This window comes from Lactuca saligna, chromosome 7 (genome assembly GCF_052625555.1).
Source record: "Lactuca saligna cultivar CGN05327 chromosome 7, ASM5262555v1, whole genome shotgun sequence".
Lineage (NCBI taxonomy): Eukaryota > Viridiplantae > Streptophyta > Magnoliopsida > Asterales > Asteraceae > Lactuca > Lactuca saligna.
In genome coordinates, this window is record NC_136423.1 from 42,456,821 (window position 1) to 42,481,234 (window position 24,414).

The 24,414-nt window shown below is 36.0% G+C and overlaps 2 protein-coding genes across 2 annotated transcripts; one reads left to right on the forward strand and one right to left on the reverse strand.

Annotated features, from left to right (window-relative positions):
• The first annotated feature begins 487 nt into the window (after window positions 1-487).
• VPS15 (protein kinase family protein / WD-40 repeat family protein) lies at window positions 488-7,320 on the forward strand. The gene is made up of 11 exons (XM_078963211.1): window positions 488-1,006; window positions 1,942-2,064; window positions 2,159-2,204; window positions 2,282-2,442; window positions 2,550-2,629; window positions 2,725-2,830; window positions 3,019-3,195; window positions 3,292-6,243; window positions 6,311-6,570; window positions 6,660-6,759; window positions 6,924-7,320. Exons 1-11 carry the CDS (start codon window positions 734-736, stop codon window positions 7,098-7,100), a joined length of 4,455 nt encoding a protein of 1,484 aa, XP_078819337.1. The 5' UTR covers window positions 488-733; the 3' UTR covers window positions 7,101-7,320.
• Window positions 7,112-10,705, reverse strand: LOC145004324 (Peptidase M28 family protein). Its single transcript, XM_078963212.1, has 12 exons — window positions 9,651-10,705; window positions 9,489-9,556; window positions 9,294-9,375; window positions 9,119-9,211; window positions 8,857-9,009; window positions 8,713-8,781; window positions 8,501-8,588; window positions 8,312-8,395; window positions 8,141-8,229; window positions 7,942-8,061; window positions 7,683-7,856; window positions 7,112-7,514 (listed from the first exon to the last, which is right to left on the reverse strand). The coding sequence occupies exons 1-12, from the start codon at window positions 10,596-10,598 to the stop codon at window positions 7,332-7,334; spliced, it is 2,151 nt and encodes a 716-aa protein (XP_078819338.1). The 5' UTR covers window positions 10,599-10,705; the 3' UTR covers window positions 7,112-7,331.
• Window positions 10,706-24,414: the final 13,709 nt, after the last annotated feature.

The following is a 24,414-nucleotide window of genomic DNA, read 5'->3' on the forward strand; positions in this document are numbered from 1 at the left end:
TAATATTGTAATTTTTTGGGGTGTTTGATATTGTTTTTAGAATGACTTTTAACTTTTAACTTTTTCAAAAAGTCAAAAAATGTTTGAGTAATAGAAAAATTCTTTTAAAAATGATTTTTTGCATAAAAGAAGGGGTTTCAAAAAGACACAAAAACCTAATTTTTTGTGACTTTACATGTAAAAGTCACACCAAAAAATCATTTTGCTAATGGAAATATATTTTAAATAGTTCATTTTGCAAAAAGTCATTTTACATTTTACAAAAAATCATTCTAAAAAAACTTGGATATTCAAAAACAATCCCAAACACCCCCTTAGACCAATAACTCAATAAAAACGTATCACAAAGACCATCCAAATTAAAAAAAGAAAAAGTTAGCAACTATGTAAATTATGTTATTTATTTAATTTATTATTTTTGTTATATTATATTATCATTTTGAGTTGGTTATTATTTATATTTATTATTTACTAATGATAAAAATTCATCGCAGGCTACTCCCATTTGTACGCAACAACATCCCCGTCCTCCCCTATTCCCCAAGTTCCCATCGCCAATTGACTGGCTCCCACTCCTTCGATCGATCAAGATAGTCTAAAGCACCATAATCATGTGGTATACAGTGATATTGTTGTCAAGAACTCACGCAATTACTCACTGCGAAACCTAGTATCACAATTCGCATCGGATTCGTTTCAATCGGTAATATTACGCCTTTGAATTGGATTAACCATGGGAAACAAGATCGCACGTACGACGCAAGCTTCGGCGACGGAGTATTACCTCCACGACTTACCGTCTTCGTACAACTTGGTGCTTAAAGAGGTGTTGGGAAGAGCACGGTTCCTGAAATCCATTCAGTGTAAGCATGACGAAGGGTTGGTTTTAGTCAAGGTTTATTTTAAGCGTGGTGACTCGATTGATCTTCGGGATTATGAACGACGATTGTCTCAGATTCGTGAGATCTTTAGCCGTATGGAGAATCCTCACGTTTGGCCATTTCAGGTTTCTTAAATTATATAATTGTTATTGTTTATGATATGTAAATGCCTAAACTGAGGGTTAAATGATAATACTTATTTTTCAAATTTAGTTTAGGGGTTTGGTATTATCATCATTTTCGTAAAATTAGAACCCTATTGTATTTTTCCTATCCCAAAAACTGCACTTCACTGATCATAGCTAAAGCACCAGTCATGTGAAGTTCAATCATATCCAATTACAAATAGCTGGAGTTGCTAATCACTGTACCCTACGACAAGCACCATAACTAAAATGTTGCGGGTGTTAAATTTGCAATAAAATCCACATAAAGTCTATTATACTTATGGTTACTATTAAATTGGAATGCTATTATTGCTGCCAAACAAAGGGGACATAAAATAATTTGTTAGAATGTTTATAGCATCTTAACTGATAATTTGAAGAATGCTTGTTAGAATGTGTTGTATTATTGTCTAGGTAACTCTTGAGGCTTAATTTCAGAGAATTTTTAACCTCTGTCAAATACCAAGGATACAAAATACTAATGTAAATGCTTAAATTATCATCCATGTTATGTTGAATGATGTTTATTGTACTCAAGCTGTGAAGTCATGTGGAATTTACTTTTTCATAGTATGCTTTCATGCTCTTCCCATTTGTTAAAGCTTTTAGATTTCAATGCTATTACATAGGTGGAACAAAAGAGATGTAAATAGCTCGTATTAAAGAGGGAATTTTTATACATAGTTGCTTGGTTGGTTTTCTGGGAAAACAAAGATGGGTAAACTTCACTTTCTGTATTAATCTATGATGGAAAAAAGGCCAAAAAGATAATTTAGGATATTTATGACTTAATGAATGTGCAGAATGTGATGTAGGATGCTAAATATATGTTTAGTGTTGGGGGACTCTATAGGAAATACTGAAAATCTAAAACATATAAAACCTATTTGCAGTTTTGGCTGGAGACTGATAAAGCTGCTTACTTATTGAGGCAATATTTCTTCAATAACCTTCATGATCGACTCAGTACACGCCCTTTTCTCAGCCTTGTTGAGAAGAAATGGTTGGCTTTTCAGGTTTTCCCTTTATCTCCATCAACCATGACATTGATGAGTTCTTTAACAACACCACTAAAAATGACTCATCTTTCTAATGTTTCTTGCTATGCAGTTGCTTTATGCAGTGAAACAGAGTCACGACTATGGAGTTTGTCATGGTGAGTGCACTTTTTTAACATCATAGCTCTTGTTAATCTCACATTGATGTAATAAAAATATAAAATTACTTCTGTAGGTGATATTAAATGTGAGAATGTTCTGGTTACTTCTTGGAACTGGCTTTACCTTGCTGATTTTGCATCATTTAAACCAACCTATATTCCACATGATGATCCCTCTGATTTCTCATTCTTCTTTGATACTGGAGGAAGGAGACGATGCTATCTTGCACCAGAGGTGATAACTGATAATACTTTTCTTCAATCTTGTTACTTCTTTATTTCACTTTCCCAAATAATGTTTGTATCTATAACATCTACTTACCATATATCATTGATGTTTAGAGATTCTATGAGCATGGAGGTGAGATTCAGGTTTCTCAAGATGCACCTTTAAGACCTTCAATGGACATCTTTGCTGTTGGGTAAGCTATTAATTCAACATTTAAACACACCCAAGTGAAATTACATAATCTTTTTTATGTCTCTAACATTAATCTTCATCTGCTTGTTGCTTTAGGTGTGTAATTGCAGAACTTTTCCTTGAAGGTCAACCCCTCTTTGAACTATCACAACTACTTGCATATAGAAGAGGTCAATTTGATCCTAGTCAACATTTGGAGAAGGTGAACTTTTTTTTTTTTTTTTTTTTTTTTTTTTTTTGACTTTTCCCGTTTTCTACTCTCATTTTTCCCTCTTAATAACCTCAAATTCTATTCTTTTATGTTACATAATAAAGATTGAAGCAAATTCATTAACACAATAAACCCTAAATCAACTTAATCAAATTCATATTTGAATATATAAATTTCAGATTCCAGATTCAGGAATCCGCAAGATGATTCTCCACATGGTTCAACTTGATCCTGATTCCCGTTGTTCAGCTGAAAGCTATCTCCAAACCTATGCAGGAGTTGTTCTTCCAAGCTACTTCTCTCCATTCCTCCATAACTTATATTCCAATTTGAATCCCATCAATCCTGATTCCAGGGTAAGAAAGAGAGTAAAGACAAAGACCCAATTTTGTCATTTAACTAAAATGTAAATAAATAAATATTCGCTACCCTTTTAATCATTTTTCATATAGGTAGCAATGTGCCAGCTGTCTTTCCCTGAAATACTCAAACAGATGTTAAACAACAAATCAGGCGAGGACTCCATTGGAATAAACAACTTCTCCACAAATGTTGTTACAAATCGCCGATTGATGGATTCCAAACAAAATGTAAGTTTTCCCAAAATACCCTCACACACAGAGGACAAGAAAAACTCTCAAAACAACCAACAATTTGGCATTCGATCCACCAAAAAGCTACTCAGAACAATCTCAAATGTATTCGAAAGAAACCACCATCCACACACACGAGAAATCACAGTAAGTGATCTAAACTCATTCATGTCCGATTACGACAACCAATCCGATACTTTCGGAATGCCGATTTTACCCCTACCACAAGACAACATAAGTTGTGAAGGCATGGTTCTAATCGCCTCACTCCTCTGTTCCTCTATCCGCAATGTCAAAATGCCACAACTCAGACGTACAGCTGTCCTTTTACTAAAATCATGTTCATCATACATAGACGATGAAGATCGATTACAACGTGTTCTTCCATATGTAATCGCTATGTTATCAGATCCTTCTGCAATTGTAAGATCAGCAGCTTTGGAAACTTTATGTGACATTTTGCCCTTGGTCAGAGATTTCCCTCCAAGTGATGCAAAAATCTTCCCAGAATATATTCTCCCAATGCTTTCAATGCTTCCAGATGATCCTGAAGAAAGTGTACGTATATGCTACGCGAGTAACATTTCCAAACTTGCCCTTACTGCTTATGGATTTTTGATTCACTCCATAAGCTTAACAGAAGCGGGAGTTTTGAACGATGGACAGAAACTTGGAGTGCCAGGTGTCGCGTCTGGAAGGCTGCAGAATCAGAAAAACGATGCACAGCTGGCACAGTTGAGGAAATCGATAGCTGAAGTGATTCAAGAACTTGTAATGGGACCCAAACAAACTCCTAACATAAGACGCGCGTTGTTACAAGACATTGGGAATCTTTGTTGGTTTTTTGGTCAAAGACAAAGTAATGACTTTTTATTACCGATTTTACCTGCGTTTTTGAATGATCAAGATGAGCTTTTGAGGTCGGTTTTTTACCGACAAATAGTTTATGTTTGTTTCTTTGTTGGTCAACGGAGTGTTGAGGAGTATCTTTTACCTTATCTTGAACAAGCTTTAGTTGACCAGACAGAAGCAGTGATAGTCAACGCATTGGATTGTTTAGCCATTTTGACCAAAAGTGGTTTTTTACGCAAAAGGGTATTGCTTGAAATGATTGAACATGCGTTTCCTTTGTTGTGTTATCCGAGTCAATGGGTAAGAAGGTCAGTGGTGACATTTGTTTCAGCAAGTAGCGAGAGTTTAGGAGCTGTTGACTCCTACGTGTTTCTTGTCCCACTTATTCGTCCTTTTCTTCGTAGACAACCATCTTCTTTAGCTTCCGAAAACGCCCTTTTCTCGTGTTTGAAGCCACCCGTTTCAAGAACTGTGTTTTACCAAATCTTGGAGAACAACAGGAGTTCAGATATGTTGGAAAGACAAAGAAAGATTTGGTATAATTCATCTGCACAGGGTAAACAAAGTGATGATGTGTACAATAAAGATGTTCGAGAATTGGAGAAAATGAAAATGTGGTCAGATAGACGCCCCGATTTTCAAGATCATAAACATGTTTCCAATAGCATCCAATCTTTTGGGCTTGGTGAAATTCCAGGATTGCCCTCGTTTTCTCGTACTGGGTCTGGAACAGTTGATATTTTGGATCCTTTATTTTCAGATAAATTGAAGTTTTCAGGGTTTATGTCGCCTCAAATCAGTGGGGCGAATAGTTTAGTAGGTGAAAAATCTTCAGATGGGATTCCTTTGTATTATTTCAAATACGATAACAAAAGATCATCCGGAAGCGCTTCTTCATCTGCACCCGAATCATCATCACAATTAGACGGTTTGGATTCCATTCCGTCTCCCAGCCTTGTGTCGAGCTCAATCGGAATCACCAATTCCACTCCGCAATTCCACCGAGTTGTACACGAGCTGGAAGATCGGGAATTGGATCAAACCGTCCACCTCAGCAACAAATTCCAAGACATGGGAGTTTCCACTACCCTAAAAGGAAGTACCCCAGTTATAGAAAACGACACCTCTCCTCCAACCGAAATACCAAATTTACCCTCCTTCTCACGAACCCCCGGAATCCCGGATTCCGGTTGGCGTCCTCGCGGTGTATTGGTAGCACATCTTCAAGAACATCGTTCCGCTGTCAACGACATTGCGATTTCAACTGACCATAGCTTTTTTGTAACTGCATCCGATGATTCCACTGTTAAAGTATGGGATTCTAGAAAGCTGGAAAAGGACATTTCATTCCGATCAAGACTAACTTATTGTCTAGAAGGAAGCCGTGCACTCTGTGCCACAATGCTCCATGGATCTGCTCAAGTAGTTGTCGGATCATCCGATGGAACAATCCACATGTTCTCAGTCGATTACGTCTCCCGAGGACTCGGAACCGTTGTCGAGAAATACTCCGGAATCGCGGATGTCAAACGGAATGGAATCGGAGAAGGTGCGATTCTAACACTGTTGAATTACTCTTCACATGGCGATGATGGGAAGATGATTCTTTATAGCACTCACAACTGTGGAATCCATTTATCCGATACGCGACAGAATTCAAACGCATGGAATACGAAAGTGATTCCGGAAGAGGGTTATGTTTCTGCTCTTGTGACAAGTCCATGTGGGAATTGGTTTGTTTCGGGGTCTTCTAGAGGGGTTTTGACTTTATGGGATTTGAGATTTGGTATACCTGTGAACTCATGGCAGTATTCTGTTCCATGTCCTGTTGAAGACATGTGTCTTTTTGTCCCTCCTCAGAGTACCACGTTGTCTACAACTGTTAGGCCACTTGTTTATGTTGCTGCAGGCTGTAATGAAGTTTCTCTCTGGAATGCAGAAAATGGGAGTTGTCATCAGGTACAATATTCTCACAAGTCTTTTTATAAAATTTATTTTTAATTTTTCTTTTGGTAATGGATGGCAGGTGTTGAGGGTTGCGAATAATGAGAGTGATGGTGAGATATCTGACATGCCTTGGGCATTGGGTAGAGCATCTACATCCACATCTAGTAAGACAAATACAAAAGGTGATTCTAGAAGGAATGTGAATTATAAGTATAGAGTAGATGAGTTGAATGAGCCTCCTGCTAGATCTCCTGGAATCCGTTCATTGCTTCCTTTACCTGGTGGAGATTTGTTAACTGGTGGGACCGACTTAAAAATTCGTCGATGGGATCATTGCAGGTTTTATTTTATTTGTCTAATCCAACACTGTTATTATCAATACTGACATAAATTTGTTGTTGTTGTTTTTTTTTTTTTTAATAATGCAGCCCAGATCGAAGTTATTGCATTTGTGGTCCATCTATTAAGGGGGTTGGGAATGACGAATTTTATGAAACAAAATCAAGTTTTGGGGTGCAAATTGTGCAGGTTTGCGTTCTGTTGAAATTATTATTATTATTAATACTATGGGTGGGCTGTGGGCCCCATTTAATAAACGGATCATTTTTCTTTATACATTACTTAAACATCATTTATCCATTTGACAATTAATGGCGAAAACAAAGGCCCTAATTTTGACATGGTGATAATAGGAGGCAAAGAGGCGACCATTGGCAACTAGGCCAACTGGAAAGGCGGTTCTTGCTTCTGCCGCCACTGACACAGGCGGCTGCCACCGCGACTCCATCCTTTCTCTTGCTTCTGTTAAATTGAACCAGAGACTACTTTTATCAAGCAGCAGAGATGGCACCATCAAGGTTTGGAAGTAGACCATGTCATGTAAATAAACAACACTCATTAGTAATAGTTTGTACATATTATTGTTTATATTTATTAGTTTTACAAAGTTTGTTCATCAGCTCTGTATCCCATCCCATCCCATCCCATCCCCACTATAATTATTCTTAACTTATATTTCTTTTTTTGGACATTGTTTTCATCTCTCACTTTTCTTGAAAACAAATACACGCAATAAATTATTAGACATCAGTGTTTTATATTTATGTTAGTTGAGCACGAAGAACTAATGATGCCTGTGTGACTACTCTTGAAACTCTCCAAATTTCATGCTGTACTGAATTCCATGATTCTTGAGTGTTGTGGGCCTTTGCAATTTCAATGGCATCGTCTATTCCAGGGAAACATTTTGATCCATAATCATTGTGCTTTGATGGAGCATATATCTGACACACCCAAACAACAAACATCATTGTTAGATTCAAAGTTAATTAATCACCCTCTCCATTTCATGGTAAACATAATCTTAAGGACCATAATCAGGTAAACTCAAGGACCAAAAATGTAATTTACTCTATTTATTGATGCAGAAAGAGAAAATTCATTATACATACCAGATGCTTATACCAAGGTCTTCCAGGGAGTCCTTCCCTATCTGTAAGTGCTCTTTCTGCCATCATTAATCTGTCATTCATTTCTCTCGCTTTCCATGCTTCATCTTCTTTCTCTTTCCATATCAATGCCAATGATTTTGATGCCCACCTTTTATTTCGTTTTTCTTTTATTTCCTGGAAATTCAGCTTTTTTAATTTAATGTCCATTTCCATTCATGGTATTATTTATTTAAATTAAAAAAGGATGAATCAATCATACCTTGATTTCATTGTTTATTTGTATGGCTGCTGTTCTCATTTTTTCAATAGATTTGAATAAGGGAACGAGGCTTATGCCCTTACTATCCGATAACTCAATTTCCAAATCTTCAGCACTTGTCTGTGTCAACAAAAAACATTTTAATAAAATTCCACCAAATATTTATATAGAATTATTCGCCTCAGATTTATTAACATACCTGAAGCTCATATACATAGGAGTCATAATTAAAAGGCAAAATCTCATCATCTGCGAGCTTTAGAGCTACTAAACCCCAAATGCTTGCCGCTGTCAATTTTTAGTTTTGTAAATAGTTATAATTATAATTAAATAAAATAATATATAAATAATGTTAAAACTTAAAAGATACCTGCCACGTGTCTACGAAACATTGGATCACCAAATTTACTCATCCATACAAAGTCATCATACATGGAGTGATACACTGGGTAGCCTACAACAAAGCATTCAAGTGGTTTTCACTTTTCATCAACTTAAATATTTCCCTTGACCACATGTTGACCAATTTTTAACAAAAAAAATGTTAAACTTAATTTACCTCCTCCAAAAGATATGTCCGTTGATGGAACACCAATATGCTGTACAAATGCTGAATAATCTGATCCTCCACCTCCTAACCTTCCAATCTATTTTTTTTTTCATTAAATTCTTGTTAGGCATTATATATCAAACTCTTTTTTCCACTGTTAGAAAGTCAAACCTAATTTTGGAATTACTTAGAGGGTAGGAAAGTAATTGTGAAACACTTACCTTAGGATAATCGGTAGTTTGAACCCAGGATTCATAAACGGTTTGTGATGAGTTGTCTGGGTCTTTAACCTTCAAAAGTTGAATTTAGTTTGAACTCACGTTTAAAAGACCAGAATACCCTCGTAAACAAAATGTGTTTCTTACCTGTTTCGTTGCTTGTATGATTAATTGATCAAGCTGTGGAGTTGCAGATGCCTCAAACCCTGCTCCAGAAACCGCAATATCAACATTTAAATAAGCAACAACTTTTGAAGCTAACATTTCTCGGTTTTCTTCAACCCACTCTGTTGATCCAATCTGAAAAAAAATCATCATAAAAACTAAGTTAAACATTTTTATTTTACTTTTCTTATAAAAAACTGCAATTTTGTGTGTGTGTTAGAGAGAGAGAGAGAGAGAGAGAGACCAGTCCATATTCCTCTGCATCCCAATTGCAAAAGATGATACTTCTTCGAGGTTTCCAACCTTCTTTCTGAAGCTTCTGGAACCTTTCTGCCACCTGTATCAGTATGATGCCACGTCATATTTACCATAATTTTTGATAAAATCATATGCCATTTGTACTCATTTTAACTATTTACCTCGAGTAGAACAGCAGTGCCACTGTTGGGATCAACTGCCCCAAATGTCCAAGCATCTCGATGATTACCCAAGATTACAAATCTGTACACAAGCTTTACACACAGTTAAACTATTTACATAAAAACTACTAAACTACAGGGACCAAAAGGGTAACTTTACCATAAATCATAAATGTTAATAAAATCATATATTACCTATCAGGTTCCTCTGCACCTTCAATTATCCCTATCACATTCTGAATCGTGCTTATCACTTGTTTTGCCTACAACACCAAGGACCAAAAACGTCAGAAACAAAAACACCGGACCTCATCTGTGAAAACTACTAAACTACAGGGACGAAAAAGGTAACTTTACCTTGTAAGTAAGGTCTATAATCCCTGGACCCGGTCCAATCCTATAAACCGGAGCATCTTTGTCCCCCTGCCACTCCTCATCAGCCACCACTCCACCTATACACTTCAAAATTTCCTCCCCATCAGCTCCCGATATAGGCAACGAAGTTATCAACGGAACATCTCCTCCCTTTTCCACGTCATCATCGGACAACCTCTCACAACCCTCAACACTAGGCCACCCTGGCGTCGTAGGGTCACCCGCCCCATTAAACACCGACCCCACCTGCACACCACTCGGCGGCATCCACTTCTCCTCCGGAAACCACCGTGCACCACCACCACCACCACCGTAGTCTTGCCTATCGGTATAAATCAACACACCTATAGCACCAGCGTCGTACGCATTCTCAACGATGTCTCCCCTATATATCTCCCCGTATCTCGCAAGCACAATAGCACCCGATATATTAATCCCGAGATCTTTAATAGTTTTATAGTCCTCCACGCGTCCGTAGTTCACGTACGCCACGTGTCCCTTCACTGTACCTGACTTTGCGTACGCATGGAATGTGGGTTCCACTTGGTCTGCCACGTCAGCGTAGGGGTCGCCGTCGTAGGTTTCTTGGCGGAGGGTGAAAGTGATGGGTGGGTCTGGGGTGGGGCGGATTAGTGTTAGGGAGCGGGAGTTGGGGTAGGTGAGTAGGACGGCGTACTCTGAGAGGTGTGATTTGATGTTGTTGGAGGAGAGAGTTGATAAGACGTAGGAAGCAGCCTCCGCGTTGGCTTCAGTTCCGGCGAGGTGAGGGCGGCGCGTGAGTGTGAAGAGGTGGTTTGATATGGAGGTGTTGTCGGAGAACGGCGGAGATATGAAGAGTAAGTGGTAGTGGGATTTTGGTGGGGTTGAAAGGAAGTAGAAAGATAAGGAGGTGGTTATGGCTATGAAGGTGGTTATCATCTTGCCACCCATGGCGGTGGCGGTTGTGTGGCAGCAGCGGTGGTGTTTTTTTAAGAAAATTTGTTCGGTCTTCTCTTTCGGTTGTTTAGATGGACGATTGCCTTGTTTTTTATGTCATTTTCTGAGATATTTTAATTTTTTACTTTTGAAGGTCCAATAGGAGTGATTTATAGTAAATTAATAATAATAATTGCGACCTTTTTTATAAATTTATTTCATTTTTCGTCCACTTATTTGGCTTTTTATAGACATTGAAGAGAGTGATTGATGAAGATAGGTAGGTAGTGTGTGGTGGCATAATAAAACGTTATCCATCATTATAAAGAGGATCTTTTTCAATTTTGATTTAATAAAAGGGACAACCCCACTTCATGTTTTCCTATGCAATTGCCTTCTTTGTAGATACTCTGCTTTGTTGCTCTGGTGACGTCCAGCATATAAATTGGGTTAGAGCACTCTTTAATTCCATTGTTGCAATACTGTTTAAATTCATTAAAATAGATAAAGTAATTAAATATTATTAAATATGAAACAACATTGCAAAACAAATTGAAAGGCTGCGATCTTATGTAATGATGCACATAGACGTCCATATATATGCATAAATGTCAAAACATTTTTTTTTGATTTGTTTCTTGTTTAATAATATACAATTATTTATTTATTTATCCTTGGGTTTTAAATTTGATGTTTGTGTATGTATACAAAAAATTGTTCAACTTGAATCAATATATTTTTTTGAGCAATTTTCGAACTTTTTTTTTTTTTTTTTTTTCATTTTGTTTTGTTTTTTATATTGGAAATACATAATACAACTTTAAACATAAAAACACAAAACATCCAAATTGTCAAACTAATACATCTTCAAATATAAAACATTGTTGTCTCTTCAAAAAAAAAATATAAAACATTGTTGTCGTCGTAGTCTTCATTCCAAGTCCGTAGTCATTGTATTTATTCATCATTCGTCATGTCATTGCTCAATCATCTCTCATACTCGAGCTCTTCTAGGGTGAGTGGCACCGACATTCCCATCGCTACTTCTTCCTCAAGTATTCGTGGTTCGGCATGCAATGATGTGCCTTTTAGTAATTCAATGTCTTGTATCCGTTCCACGCCATCAACGTAACATTTCAAGCAAATGCACACTTCCACCGACAAAGGGGTGAGTTTTGTTCTTCTTGGTGATATAACCCTGTCACTAACAGAAAAAGCCGATTCCGAAGCTACTGTAGAAGCTTGAGAGCTTAGTAGATCATGGGCTATAACGGCTAGAATCAGAAATTGAGTTTCCTTTCCTTTCCACCAAACCAAAATATCAAAAATTTCAAACTATTGAAATACTCAATTGTGACAAGAAATCGGAACCAATGTACCTTCCAAGCTTGCTACTAGAGGTGTTAGACCCAATGTTTTAAAACCCGGGTCGACCTGGCCGGTTCAACCGGTTGGACCGTGACCTAGGATAGAAGGCGGGTCAATCGAGAACGTTTTTTTTTTTTTTTTTTTTTTTTTTTTTTGTGTGTGTGTGTGTAAAAATACGGACCGGATTGAACCGGCCAGGTTTCCTTTGAACCGTGTTTGGACCGCTTATGTTGAACCGGTTAAAACTGGATTGACCTGTTTTAATAGAGTTTGGATAGTTTGATACAAGTAGCGAACACCAAAATAACGAGCCGTTTGCGGTTTCTTCAATGTTTTTTAATGTTTAAACTTTGTGGACATCAAATTATTGGTTTTATATGTTTATGCATTATAGAGGAAATTAAAAGTATATAAAAATAGAAAAAAACCATAAACCGGGTTGACCTGTGAACCGGTCATCACACCGGGTCAACTAAAAATCCGGGTTTTAAAACATTGGTTAGACCGAACTCATTTGGAGTTTTCATTCCTCAAAGTATTATAGAGTCAAATTGTTTCGTTATATTGGTGAGAAGTGGATCCGGATGCCCTGATATTTTGCATCATGTCGAATGTTTGTTGAACCATATTTTGTTAAATAAACTTCAAATTTTTTTTTGAGAAACTTTGTTAGATTTTGAAACTTTCTTTGATGCATAATATATGTCATTATCCAATAAACTCAAATCGTAACAAATATTTTCAATTAAAGTCTCAGCCCCCAACATTTAGAGTCGGATTCAAAGTGACGGAACAAGTAATAACGGGAGACATTTCTTCAAAATATTTTTTTAACTTTGCTTTCATCGGTTTTATCATATTAGCAAACATTGTACTTTTCATTTCAAACTCATTTATTTTCGCACGCATTAAAAAAAATTGGTTTAAAACTAAACAACTTGTAGGATAATAAACCCCGATAAAAAAATAGTTGCTTTTTTTTTGAAAACATAAAACATGTTCGTAACAAGTTTGATAGTATCCCAACTTGATTCTGGATAAGCCGTAACCTTATTACGGTTCACAAGGTTGTCATGAAACATTTTAAAAGTATCTTTTTGACGTAAGGCACATTCAAACATTTTGCAAGTGGAGTTCCATCGGGTATTATTTTCCCAATTCGGACTTAAAAAGAAGGCATTCACATTGGCACAAAATTGCATATAATTATGATATCGAGCATTACTAGAACTATAAATATCTTTTTGCATGTATTTGAAACCATCTTTTATAGTTTCAATGCTAGTTAGTCCATCTTGTACAACCAAATTAATGATATGTGCAAAATATTGATTATGAAAAAAACCACAATCGCAAATTGGTTTATATTTTAGTTTTAGTTGTCCAACCGTGATGATGTTGTTTGATGCATTATCAAAAGATATAGAAAAAACTTTTCCTACAATTTTATAAGTCTTGATCACACAATCTAAAATTTTAAATAAATTTCTATCAGTGTGCGAATACCCAAATAATTCAAACGTAATCGTACGCTTCATCATTACCCAATTATTTGGATTAATCCAATGAGCGGTAACACAAACGTACGTATCCGGTGAACCGCGAGGAGCCATCCAAACATCACAAGCTAAATTCACACCGGTTTGTAAAGATTGAAATCCTAAAATCATATCATTTTTTTTTGCAAGTTTCCACATTCAATTCAATCACGTCTAATAGAAGTACGACTCACATGTCAATATCGTGGTTGGAGAGTATCTTGGATGAGTGAAGTCAATCGTTTGTTGTCGAAGTGGTCAAAAGGCAAGCATTCTTGAATCACAAACTTCGCCATCCTATCCCGAACTTTAGCCAAATCGTAACTCCACAATATTGTATCATTCGCTATTGTTGTTTGATTATGCTTCGACCCAAATTTCACCGTGGGGCATCTCTTGGTCATATGAGTTTTCAATGTCGAATTCTCATCTTCATTGAAAAAAGCACCACATTACTTGCATCACACTTTTCTTGTACCGCTCGACATTACACACAAATCAAAATTGCCCCAAATAGCCAAATTTCTATTTGTTTCTTTAATGCTAACAACGGTAAGATTGTTTGATGAATCTCCAACACCAACGAAAGTTGAATCCATTGCTTGAATTAAGAACGTTTTTTTGATCTAAGAGAGGTTTTTTGAGGTTTGTTTAAGTTAAAGTAAAGAACTAAACATCTAATACATATATATGCTATAAGGAATGGTTAATATGGTTAAAAGGGGCCAAAATCGGGTCTTACATAGCCTCAAACGGCTATATAGCCGGTAGGAAAAAACAAAAAAATGGGCACATTCTTCAAAGCCGGTTCAAACCGGTCCAAAACCGGTTCACCAACGGTCACTTACGAAACCGATTCATAAGAAACCAGTCTCAACGGTAAAAAACGCAAATTGGATAAATCCGACGGTTCAGTTCATATTCGGTTCGGTTCTTAGGTGAACCGGTTCAGGGCTGAATCGGTTTTCGGTTCGGCTACCGGTTCAGATCCTAACAGGTTTTTTGCGTACACCTAGTCTTACGTATAGTAATTTGTCTAAGTGGGCCATATATTATAATCCATGTTATATTGGGCCTTGTAGGTAGGTTGGGCTAGACCAAGTCACACTCAAATTTGGGTTTCATGAATTTATTTGTGGTTAAGTGTCAAGTAGTGGTGCACAAACCGGTTTGGTTCTTAGAACCAGTTCAGTTCAGGTCAACAAAGTCAACATTGGTTCGGCTCTAAACCGGTTCATCAATAAAAATATGTGAATTTTGCAAACCGGTTAAAAAAACTGGCGGATTGGGTTTTTGACTATTGTTTTTGGTTAGCTTGGGTTGTATATGCTGTGGAGTTTTTTGTTTTGGTGAATTAGTTTAAAATGGATGAATTCACGTCTTAAAAAAAAGAAACAGTAGGTGTTGTGCACTTATATATGTGAATTGAATTGAGAAGGTTGAATTAAGACATGTTTTTGGGTGTGATGGGTGGTAGCAAATGTTGGAGGTTGACGAAGAAGTGGCTGTGCTCTTGGTAAAACAAAGGAAGTTGTGGCTCAGAGAAGTTTTAGGAGCTGAATTAACTAATGAGATGTGTTGGTTGTAGTGTTGTGGTCTTCAAGAAACTCTACCAAGCTAGTGATATAAGCTAAAAAAGTTGAAGCTAGCAAATGCATGCTTCTACTATAATAATGAAAGAAACAAGTTACAACAAATGAAAAGTTACTGCAACACGCCAACACTCTAGCAATGTTGTCTGTTTAAACAATAAACCATACCCACCTTTCCAAACTTACTCCTAAAGTAAAGCAAGATATGAGATAAAACCAAGAATCCACCTCTCCACTGAACAAGTAAACAAGAAATAAATGTGTTTTTGTATAAAGATATTATTTGTTCTTGATGTGGGTTGCTTCAAATATTTGTTTTGGTGGTATGCAAAGAAGAGTTTACGATGCTAAAGAAGAGTTGTGAGTTTGCACTACCCAAACCGATTTCACACTGGTTCTTTGAACTGGTTCACCCTAAACTGGTATCAAACTGGTTTCACTATCTATATATATGAACTGGTCGGAACTGGTGGTTCGGTTCTTGAATCGGATCGGTTCATAATGGACCGGTTCATAGTGAACCGGTTTTCCAGTTCATGGGGTGGTTCGGTTCTCAAACCCGTTTTTTTTGTGCAATTTTAGTTTCAACTCACACTACCCAAACCGGTTTTACACTCTTTCTTTGAACTGGTTCACCCTAAACTGGTCTCAAACCGGTTTCACTATCTATATATACGAACTGGTGGTTCGGTTCTTGAACCGGATTGGTTCATAGTGAACCGGTTAACCGGTTTTTTTGTGAATGTCTAGTGTCAAGTCAAGTGTGAATTGGTATCTTATAAATTAGTTATGTACTTTAAGTACTTACCTAACAATAGATATTATGTAGAACTAGTATTTGAGTTCGTGTTCTGCCTCGGGTTTTTAAGTGATTGAAATGAGAATTGATTAAACCAGTGATTATTAAAAAACCAAGTTCAAAAAGCCTTTGATTAAATCTTGGAACAAAATAGTAAGAACTTTAAAATTAAGAAAAAGAGGTTAATGTATGAACAAAAAGCTGAAGAAGAAAATCATATTGTTGAAAATTGCAAAAAAAAAAAAAAAAAACAAAATATTTGGTCGGATTTTGATGTGGCAGAATCCTTCCGTAAGTATTTTTTTTCTCAAAATATCCAAGTTTTAAAATTTATTTGTTGTATGATAATGGGCTACAAAAAAAAAAAAATTATAAGAAATAATTGTAGGTGATTTTACCAAAAAAAAGAATAAAGTGACTATTTTTGTAATTTGTATGGATTGTAAATAAAAGAAAAAAATGAAGGTGCTATTTCTGTAAAATTTATATTCACCGTTAAACAAATTCAATATAATCCGATGATTTATGAATAGAAAGTTAAATTGTAACGGTTATTTATGTAAGTTAAATTGTAACGGTTATTTATGTAAGTTAAACTTAAATCAATTGAAACATATCCGATGAAAGTAGGCACACGACATTGGAGTAGCATAATAGTGAAACCCAATTCAACATCTTGTACAATGTTCATCATAAGTTATACACACAGAAAAGTTATACACACAGAAGAGGAGTTAAATTTTGTATATTGAATATAAGGAATGAAATTATCATTTTTTTTTTGGTTAAGTGCTAATGCATTAATTAAATATAAAAAATGGTGGAATTCGAGAAAGTTTTAGATTAGGATTTTGTGTTATTATAGGTTTTAGATTTTGGTTCTAATATATGATTTGGGTTTGAGTTTTAGAATCGGGTTCTGGTATCATATTTGGTGGTGGTCGGAGGAGGTGTTGACGGTGACGTGAAATGGTTGCCATCGATGATAGGAAGTGGTTGTCGGAATTGAGAGAGAGAGAGAGGTTTATAAAATTTAATCAATCTTATTTAATTCATAAATTATAAATAAATAGAAAAGGGGAATATAATCATTTAAAAGAAACGAGTGACTAAAAATAAAATTTAAAAGAAACGAGGGATTGAACGTGTTTTTGGAGCACTTAAATGGAAGCCATTAACGTTTAATAGTGACAGAGACTAACTATGCAAAGAAATGAAAACCTAAAGATGATAGAAACAGTCTGAATTAATTTTTGAAAATAAAAAATAACGAATTTTTTTTTTGATATATGAATGATTCGTGTAATTTACTCAATATTTTATTTAACAATATAGCTTCGATGTTTAAATGAATAGATATTTGTTCCTGTGATGGGCAGGGTGGTGGAACAATCTGTTATGCATGTTGATAGGCAAAATTATTAGGTTGGATAGCGGGTCAAATGAAAGTTTTGTATGTGTCGGGTTGAATCTCAACACCCCTGTCTATTTTGCTATATAAATAATAATTTGAGTTGAAATAATTTAAAAATATATTATTAAGATAATGATCTTTCTTTTTAACAGAATGTGTGTTTCATGCGTATGCTCACAAAGTCTTTTGGACAACTTTTGACGCCTTCGATATATTGGATTTTTAAACAGTATATTTGGATAATAATTTAACTATACCTTTATGTATATTTGGTCATTTAATTTATTTTAATACAATGTTAACCCTTAAACTTGTTTTTTAGTTTAAAACATACAGTTATGATTGATAATAGTTGGTAAAAGTTGTTGCGGGGGTTGAGTTCCACCTCCGGCAACATTTCCGACATTCTTTACCTCAGGCGACTTCTCCGGTCAAGCATGAGTTTTCTGCCCATGACAAATTTCGAGTTCCTTTATGGTAGATTATTGGAACATACATATATGAAACACATGTAAACTCAAGTTCATACATGGTTTTGGAACAAATCTGAAACAAATGTGAAATCAAGTTCATCCATAGCAGATATAGAAAACAATTTTGAATCGTGTTCCTGTTCATTCATTTTTTTCCCTGTAGGTCCATGTTTCAGTTCTTAAAAAAAATTTCAACTCCATTTTTGGTGGATGTTTTTCTACAGATCACACACTTGATGAGACAACTACGTTTTTTGTGGATTTGAACTCCATTTTCGGTGGTTTTTATAAGTGACCAGAAGATTTTTGGTCATTGCTGGAAACAACGTTGGAAAATCAAGTTTGACCAGAAAAGATGATCGGAAAACTCATGTTTGGCCGGACACAACGCTAGAAACCGATAAAATCTACTACTACCGGCCATACTGGTATAATGTATACGTTTCAACAAATTCAGGGATTAATAAATCATGAAAATAATTTCGTGACCCATGTGACCAAAAGCTAAAATAGGTTGCCTTCAAGTCATTATCCCTATTTGGTTTTATTAGTTTGCCTGTTTGAAATAAATAACTAGACATATTTGAAGGATATGTTATGTGAACGATCTTATATAGTCCCTGAGGGGTCCAAAGTATATATATATATATATATATATATATATATATATATATATATATATATATATATATATATATATATATATATATATATATAGAGAGAGAGAGAGAGAGAGAGAGAGAGAGAGAGAGAGAGAGAGAGAGAGAGAGAGAGAGAGAGAGAGAATATTTTTTTTAAATGTTATCATTCTTGACATTTTTAACAAATCCAATATTTATATTGTATTAAGCAAAAATTTTCATTCCCTAACTTACAACTAGTTAAACTTGTTGTTGGATTGTCGTTGGATCGCTGTTGGACTAACATAAATCCAGTGACATTTTTTGGTCGGATTCACAGTTTAATAGATCAAACATTGTAGCTCTTATTTGATTGGTAATACTTTATAACACAAACATTTCATTTTTTGCAACAAAATATCCAAAATTTAATAAAAAAAAAAATAGAATTATCTTGACAAATTCACCTTTTTCTTTTCTAAATGGAAGATTTCTTTAAAAAATATATCGTTTATAAGATATAATCACAATTTTAAACACTAGATTCGCAGTTTAATAAACATACTAATTCACTAATATACAACTTAATATTTTCAAGCATACATTCATTTATATTCTAACACAAATATTATATAAAATATACAACTTAATATAGTTCTTTATTAGTTTAATACATAAAATTCATAACATAATACAATTCATTATACATTGATTTACATATTTAAAAAAGTCAAACCTAAACTTTACAGTTTAATGCCTAAAAGTTAATAACCATTAAGAACCATTTTTATTAAAAGTATTTTTGTCCATTTCAAAATCACCATGAGCAAAACAAACCCACTTCTTTTTACTCATTCATATTATCTCTCTTATTTCAAGTTATGTTCATTTTTTCTAAAAGCTCCAAGACCACAACCACCACTAGAGATCGAGACCACAATCTGAGATCGCTAGAGAGAGAGAGAGAGAGAGAGACGTACATGGCTTAGAGAATATATGACTGTTATGTACCTAAACTTATATATAAAACCTTCAAAACTATGTAGTTTTGATCCATATATTTCCAAACTAATCATGATTTCTCATTTAGTATTACTCCTTAATCACTTGACTTACTAAACCGATCGAATTTGTGTTCTTTTTCTTCATTGTGTTTAAGAACTTAAAGCATTAAAAGTCATGAACATTTAATCAACCCTACTAAATTTTAAATGAAAACTAATAGAATAAAAGAAAAAAGAAGAACATACAATAACTCAGTCAAGCTTTTCACAAAATCATTGATAGTTTTTCAATTGAATGATAAAACATTTGAGTTGTATTCGTTAAAAAATATTGGTTTTTTACTTTCCCTATAAACTTCAAGAATTCTTTGCCATAAAAAGATATATAATTGATCTTTTTTCATTTCATAATTTAACTCAATTCAATGGTATTCTATTAAAACAAAATTAAAAGAAAATGAAATTTGATTTGTTTTGTTTAAAATTATGTTGTTTACAAGGTTCTATACCTAAACTTAGGTACCTAACCGCCATATATATTCACTTTTCATATATATATATATATATATATATATATATATATATATATATATATATATATATATATATATATATATATATATATATATATATATATATATATATATATATATATATATAGGAGTAGGATCAAATGAGAACACCAAAAAGGTTGAGAACGCGAGAACAAAGTATACATTTGTGATTCCATGTATTCATTTGTGGAGAAATGATATATTTTTACGCTTTTAATTTCAATTGAATAAAAAAAGCATATTCATGTTGATTGTGTGTAAAAATTTATCATTTCTCTACAAATAAATACATGGAATCACAAATGAATATACTTGTTCTCGCGTTCTCAATCTTTTAGGTGTTCTCATTTGATCATTTCCATATATATATATATATATATATATATATATATATATATATATATATATATATATATATATATATGTTTGAGTTTTGACGGAAAAAATAATAATGCTAAAATACAAAGTGAAGCTAACTTGTTAGCAAATAATGAGGTTGGTGGATTTGAGATTAATTAGAAAAAAATTACAATCAAAGGATATGGTTAGATCTTGATGTTCCTGTTAAAGAAGAAGTGAACATTTTTTTTTGAAAGAGAAGAAGTGAACATCTTGATTGAGTTCCAAAGGAGTTTAGAGAAATGTTGTTCTATAAGACGATTGGTGATGCTAAAGAACTTTCGATTGAAATGAAGATTGATCTAATGTTCCTTCAAAAGCGTCTCGTTCATAGAAAAAAACAATTTGGCGAGAACTCAAGCAATCAAGACGGCGTACTTTTAGCCGAAGCGAATGTTAAAGTTAATTACTTTTTATATATTGTTGATTAAGCGAACACTTCTCTTAAAACAAGATTTAAACAATATGAAAAGTAGTATGAAAAGAATTTTAGTTTTTTGTTTTCAAAATATTTGATGGAATTTGATGACAAAGATCTTCCTTGTGTTTTAGTCGTTTGCAAGCCACAATTAAGTATGATGAATGACCATATATTAATGTTGATGAAATTTATATGGAGTTAAAGCCGCTTGACGAGTTCTTACCGAGTGAAACTATCAACGCTGTCGATGCATTAAAACATATATGAAAAAATCGATTGTTTTTCTAATGTAATTATCGCATATAGTGTCTTGCTGACTATTCTAGTAACAATGATGCCTGCAAAATAAAGTTTTTCATAATTAAAGTTGTTAAAGTCTTACTTACGATCCACAAAGTCACAAGAAAGACTTGGATTGACACTGATACTTATTGAGAATGAATATTGATTATGAAGAGTTGATAACTAACTTTGTTTCCAAAAATGCTAGGAGTGTCCACGATTCATGTTATTATGTAAGATTATATATCGTATTATCATTCTTTTTGTTTCAATAGTTTTAAAAACATTAATAGACTAACTGTAGTTGAAACATCCCAAAATACGATCCAAAATTTTTTGTTTAATAATAACTAAAAACATCATAAAATAAAACTCGTACGTCAATATCTCAAAACCATAGCAAAGTATCACGAGAAAACTATATAAAATCACATCTATGAAAAGCTAAAACAACTCGCAGGACAAACTGAAACTGTGGTGTGTGCGATGCCATCAACCCGAACTCTTCCCTTTACTTGCGGAAGTACCTGAAACCAAAACTGAAACTGTAAGCACGAAGCTTAGTGAGCTCCCACAAGCTACCACATACCATACAATAACACATAACACATACTGGGCCTTGCCCACTGCATCGGACCGAAGTCTGGAAACTGCATCGGACCGAAGTCCGGAACTAACCAGGGCCTTGCCCTCTGCATCAGATTAAAGTCCGGGACTAACTGCATCAGACTGAAGTCCAGAATTGACTGGGACCTTGTCCCCTGCATCGGACCGAAGTCCGGAACTAACTGCATCAGACTGAAGTCCGGAACTAACTGGGCATAGCATGGCATAGCGTAAACATATCAACTAGCATGAACACATAACACATAAACCCTGTCTGAACCACGAAGGCATCAAAAATTCTAACTACTGCATCGGACCGGGGTCCGGAAACTACTACTAATTAAATAGGCCGGAATTGTGGCCTTAGACCCGTTCCTACTGGAAGGAAACTCACCTCGTAACGCTGACTGTTGAGATGCTAACTCTGAAACTGTCTGACAGCTGCTCCGGAACTCCCCGGCTACAATTTCCATAAACACTAAGTTAAATATTGATAACTAATCTTAGGGTAAAATGACTATTTTACCCCCTAGTCAACGTCAACTTCCTGGTTGACCGGACTCGCCGAGTTGGCTAGCCAACTCGCCGAGTCCCTTCCATCTGATCTAGTTCTATACCCGTTCTACTCGTCAAGCTTAGCGAAGACTCGACACGTTCTTCTTCGATGCACACCCACTAAGTCCAAGTTCATCCGACTCGCCGATTTGAAGAACAACTCGTCGAGTCTAAGGCAATCTTCATCGGACTCGCCGAGTTGCTCATCCAACTCGCCGAGTCCACAGCTATCTTCATAGGACTCGCCGAGTCCATCATTCTACTCGCCGAGTTCATCCAGTCCTTTTTCCATACAGACTTGATTTGAGCCATGCAGCGGCTCCAAACCATAGATCTAGGCTTCTAGGGCATGCTTATCACGTAAAGTTGCAAACTTTACGTGCATGCATAGCTTTAGGGGCTTCAAATGTCCAAACTAACCCCTTAATGGGGTTCTAAGCTCAAGAGGGTCCATAATCACGAATATGACTGAAACTTAACACTTCTAGAAGTTAATGAGAGTTTAGATCCAAAGTCTAACCCAACCATAAGGTTCCTTTACAAAGGATTTGGGGTTTTTAGGCTTAAAAGCAACAATTTAGGGACAAACAAGATCTAATAGATCAATAATCAATATGGAAGCTTTATTACCAGAATGGATGGCTACAAATGAATGTATTCTAGATCTAGGTTCCCCTCCTTGACTTCTTCAACCTCTCCCTTCTTCCACTTGCTCCAATGATGCACCAAAAGTCCCTTCACAAGGCAACAATCACTCAAACTTACCAATGGAGGCTAGGGTTCGATAAGGAATGCTCTGAGGGTGACGGAGGCTGAGATGGGGGTTATAAGGGCGTTTAAATAGGTTGCAAACCCTAAGGATTAGGTTTTCCCCCTGGCTGGCCTACTCGCCGAGTCCAGGCATGGACTCGCCGAGTAGATCACTTAAAACCTGCATCCAACTCGACATCTACTCGGCGAGTTAGGGCTACAACTCACCGAGTAGATCTTCCAAAAGAAACATTTAATCAAAATGAATACATACCAGGAATGGGGCGTTACAATTCTCCTCCACTTATCTTAGACTTCGTTCTCGAAGTCTGCTGACTCCAGAAACAACTCTGGGTAGTGCTCCCTCATCTCCTCCTCCGCATCCCATGTCCACTCTGAACCCTTCCGGTGCTTCCACTGCACCTTCACCAACTGAACCACCTAGTTCCTCAAGGTATTCATCTTCCGATCCATGATCGCTATGGGTTTCTCAATATAATTCAGGCTGCTATCAACCTGAATGTCCTCCAAGGGTACTACTACTGTCTCATCCAACAAGCACTTCCTCAACTGAGAAACATGGAAAGTGTTGTGGATCTGACTGAGCTCTGCCGGAAGATCCAACCAATAAGCAACCTGTCCCACCCGGGCCAAAACCCTAAAAGGACCGATGAACCCGGGGACCAACTTTCCCCTCTTTCGAAACCTGATAACACCCAAGGGTACTACTGCTATATGTTTCTCAATATAATTCAGGCTGCTATCAACCTGAATGTCCTCCAAGGGTACTACTGATGTCTCATCCAACAAGCACTTCCTCAACTGAAAAACATGGAAAGTGTTGTGGATCTGAGTGAGCTCTGCCGGAAGATCCAACCGATAAGCAACCCGTCCCACCCGGGCCAAAACCCTAAAAGGACCGATGAACCTGGGGCCCAACTTGCCCCTCTTCCGAAACCTGATAACACCCTTCCAGGGTGATACCTTCAGGAGGACCATATCGCCCACCTGGAACTCCAAGTCTGAACGCCTCCTATCGGCGTAACTCTTTTGCCGACTCTGCGCAGTCCGCAGTCTGCTACGAACCTGCTGGATCAACTTTGTCGTCTTGAGCACCACTTCGGTGCTCCCAATGAACCACTGACCGATCTCGCCCCAACAAATCGGGGTCCTGAACTTCCTCCCATAGAGCATCTCGAAAGGAGGTCGATCAATACTCGCATGGTAACTTTTGTTATATGAAAATTCCGCCAGCAGAAGATACGTATCACAACTGCCACTGAAGTCTAGAACACATGCTCGCATCATGTACTCGAGAGTCTGAATCGTTCTCTCGCTCTGTTCGTCTGCTTGAGGATGGAAAGCGGTGCTAAAATGGAGACGAGTACCCATCTCATCGTGAAACCGCTTCCAGAATCTGGAAGTAAAACGGACATCTCGGTCTGACACCACTGAA